General features: G+C 43.1%; 1 protein-coding gene across 1 annotated transcript; it reads left to right on the forward strand.

Moving 5' to 3' along the window:
- Positions 1 to 415: 415 nt before the first annotated feature.
- LOC138897939 (uncharacterized) lies at positions 416 to 787 on the forward strand. Its single transcript, XM_070183964.1, has one exon. It carries the CDS (start codon positions 416 to 418, stop codon positions 785 to 787), a length of 372 nt encoding a protein of 123 aa, XP_070040065.1.
- The last annotated feature ends 1,842 nt before the right edge of the window (positions 788 to 2,629 follow it).

Genomic DNA, 2,629 nt, shown 5'->3' on the forward strand with positions numbered 1-2,629 from the left:
AAGATTGGCCAACTATTTCTTTCAAAGTGGAGGAATTCTGTATAGAAGGACTCCTGATTTGGGATTGTTGCGATACGTCGATGCAAAGGAGGCGTCAAGATTGCTCGAGGAAATACATGACGGAACTTGCGGACCCCACATGAATGGTTTTGTTCTGGACAAGAAGATATTAATAGCAGGATATTTCTGGATGACTATGGAAACAGACTGCATCAAATATGTTCAAAAGTGTCACCAATGCCATATACATGCTGATATGATACGAGTGCGGCCCAACGAACTCAATGCAACAAGTTTGCTCCCTGGCCCTTCTCTTCTTGGGGTATGGATGTTATCGGACCAATTGAACATGCTGCTTCAAACGGACATAGGTTCATTCTGGTGGCTATAGACTACTTCACAAAATGGGTTGAAGATGCATCCTATAAGGCTACCGTTTGCTTTGCTCGAGTATCGTATCACAGTTCATACATCCACTGAGGCAACCCCCTATCTACTGGTTTATGGTACTGAAGTTGTTATTACCGCCGAAGTAGAAATCCCTTCCTTAAGAATCATACAGGAAGCCAAGCTTAGCGACGCAGAATGGGTACGGAGCCGGTATGAACAACTAGCTCTCATTGATGGAAAAAGAATGAACGCAGTATGTCACGGTCAACTCTACCAGAACAGAATGGCAAGGGCTTTCAATAAAAAGGTCAGGTCAAGGAAATTCACACTGGGGCAATTGGTGTTGAAACAGATCTTCCCACATCAGGATGAAGCAAAGGGGAAATTCTCACCCTAACTGGTAAGGTCCTTACATGGTTCACCGAGTATTAACAGGAGGGGCACTTATACTTGCAGAAATAGATGGAAAGATTTGGCCAAAATCTATCAATTCAGACGCAGTCAAGAGATACTATGTTTAAGATTATGTACGCATTTTCTCTTTGATGTAACTGAACTACGCTTGACCTGATTCCCATTTAAGAGGGGATACGTAGGCAGCCCTCCCTGTGGGTTTGGTCACATCATATTAAAATCTTCATTCCCCCTATGGTTAGAAACTGGGGCAGGATATCGAGTTTGCCCGACCTCATCATGTTTGGAATTGCCAAGGAATGTATCGCAGGAGGTATGCACTTAAACTGGGGCAGAATTTTGAGGAGGATCCTCAAAATTCCGAGTCAAGGAGGTTGTAATGTCTCAAAAGCGTGTCACAATCATCAATTCAATAAATTATTTGCTCTCGTGCATTATCACATATTTCAAACAACTACATTTTCATAAATAATTTATCAAACACATATTTTTCAAAAATTTTGTTTTTATAGCAGCCAGACGTTACTCGGGGTGACTCAAGCAGGGACTTTAGACGAAAGCAAAGGCGAAGCAAGGAATCAAGAGCACGAACCAACCTTTCCCCCACAAAACCCACGATTTTTCTTTGGATGCAGACACAATGAACATAACAGGAACATCCGCAAATACATACACACAGCAAGATCACTATCTTCACACCGACAAAGGTCACCAAACGCAAACACATCAAGCTAAGAAATACTTTATTCTCTCGCATTTAGTCATTGTTTTTCTTGCATAGGGCTAAGCACTGCCCTCATCATTACATAAGGCTAAGCACTGCCTTCTTTTGCATGAGACTAAACATTGTCTCTACTCATTGCATAAGGCTAAGCGTTGCCTTTCATTGCATGAGGCTAAGCACTGCCTCCACATTGCATAAGGCTAAGCACTGCCTTTCTTTGTATGAGACTAAACACTGTCTCCATTTCTCGCATGAGGCTAAGCATTGCCTCCATTATTGCATAAGGCTAATCGTTGCCTTTTGTTACATGAGACTAAGCATTGTCTTCACATTGAATAAGGCTAAGCATTGTCTTTCCTTGCACGAGACTAAGCACTGTCTCCATTCCTTGCACGAGGCTAAGCATTTCCTCCATTATTGTATAAGGCTAAGCACTGCCTTTCCTTGCATGAGACTAAGCATTGTCTCCATTCCTAGCACGAGGCTAAGCATGGCCTCCATTGTCGCATAAGGCTAGGAATTGCCTTTCCTTCCATGAGACTAAACATTGTCTCCGCTCTTTGCATCGAGCTAAGCACGGCCCTCATCTCATACAAAACTAAACCTTGTCTCATCTTGTTATCGCATATGACTAAGCATTATCTGTTTCCTCTATCAAATGATCGATATCGCCGCATCTTTGCATCTCATGGGCTGAAACATTGACACATTATCCGAATGCGTCATAGTCTGAGGACATCATCCTCATAGCCCGAAGACATCATGCCATGGCCTGAGGATCTCTCGAAATTGCATATCATTATTCAAAGGCGTCATAGTCTGGAGGCACCATCCCCATGGCCCGAGGACACCATTCCATGGCCTGCGAATCCCTTATCATACGCTTCATGGCCCAGGACATCATGGTCTAAGGACATCATCATCATCGTCCGAAAGACAACTCTCATGGTCCGAAGGGAATCTGCATCATGTTTAAGTTTATGCAGTAACCCCATATATTCACGTGCATCGTGTTTTGAGTTTTGTAGGTAACTCAAGAGGTAACCGTTCTACAAACAGGAGCCATTTTCACTCTGGTTTCCATTCACAACGTTCACATCC

The sequence above is a fragment of the Nicotiana tomentosiformis genome, chromosome 8 (genome assembly GCF_000390325.3).
Source record: "Nicotiana tomentosiformis chromosome 8, ASM39032v3, whole genome shotgun sequence".
In the NCBI taxonomy this organism is placed as follows: Eukaryota; Viridiplantae; Streptophyta; class Magnoliopsida; order Solanales; family Solanaceae; genus Nicotiana; species Nicotiana tomentosiformis.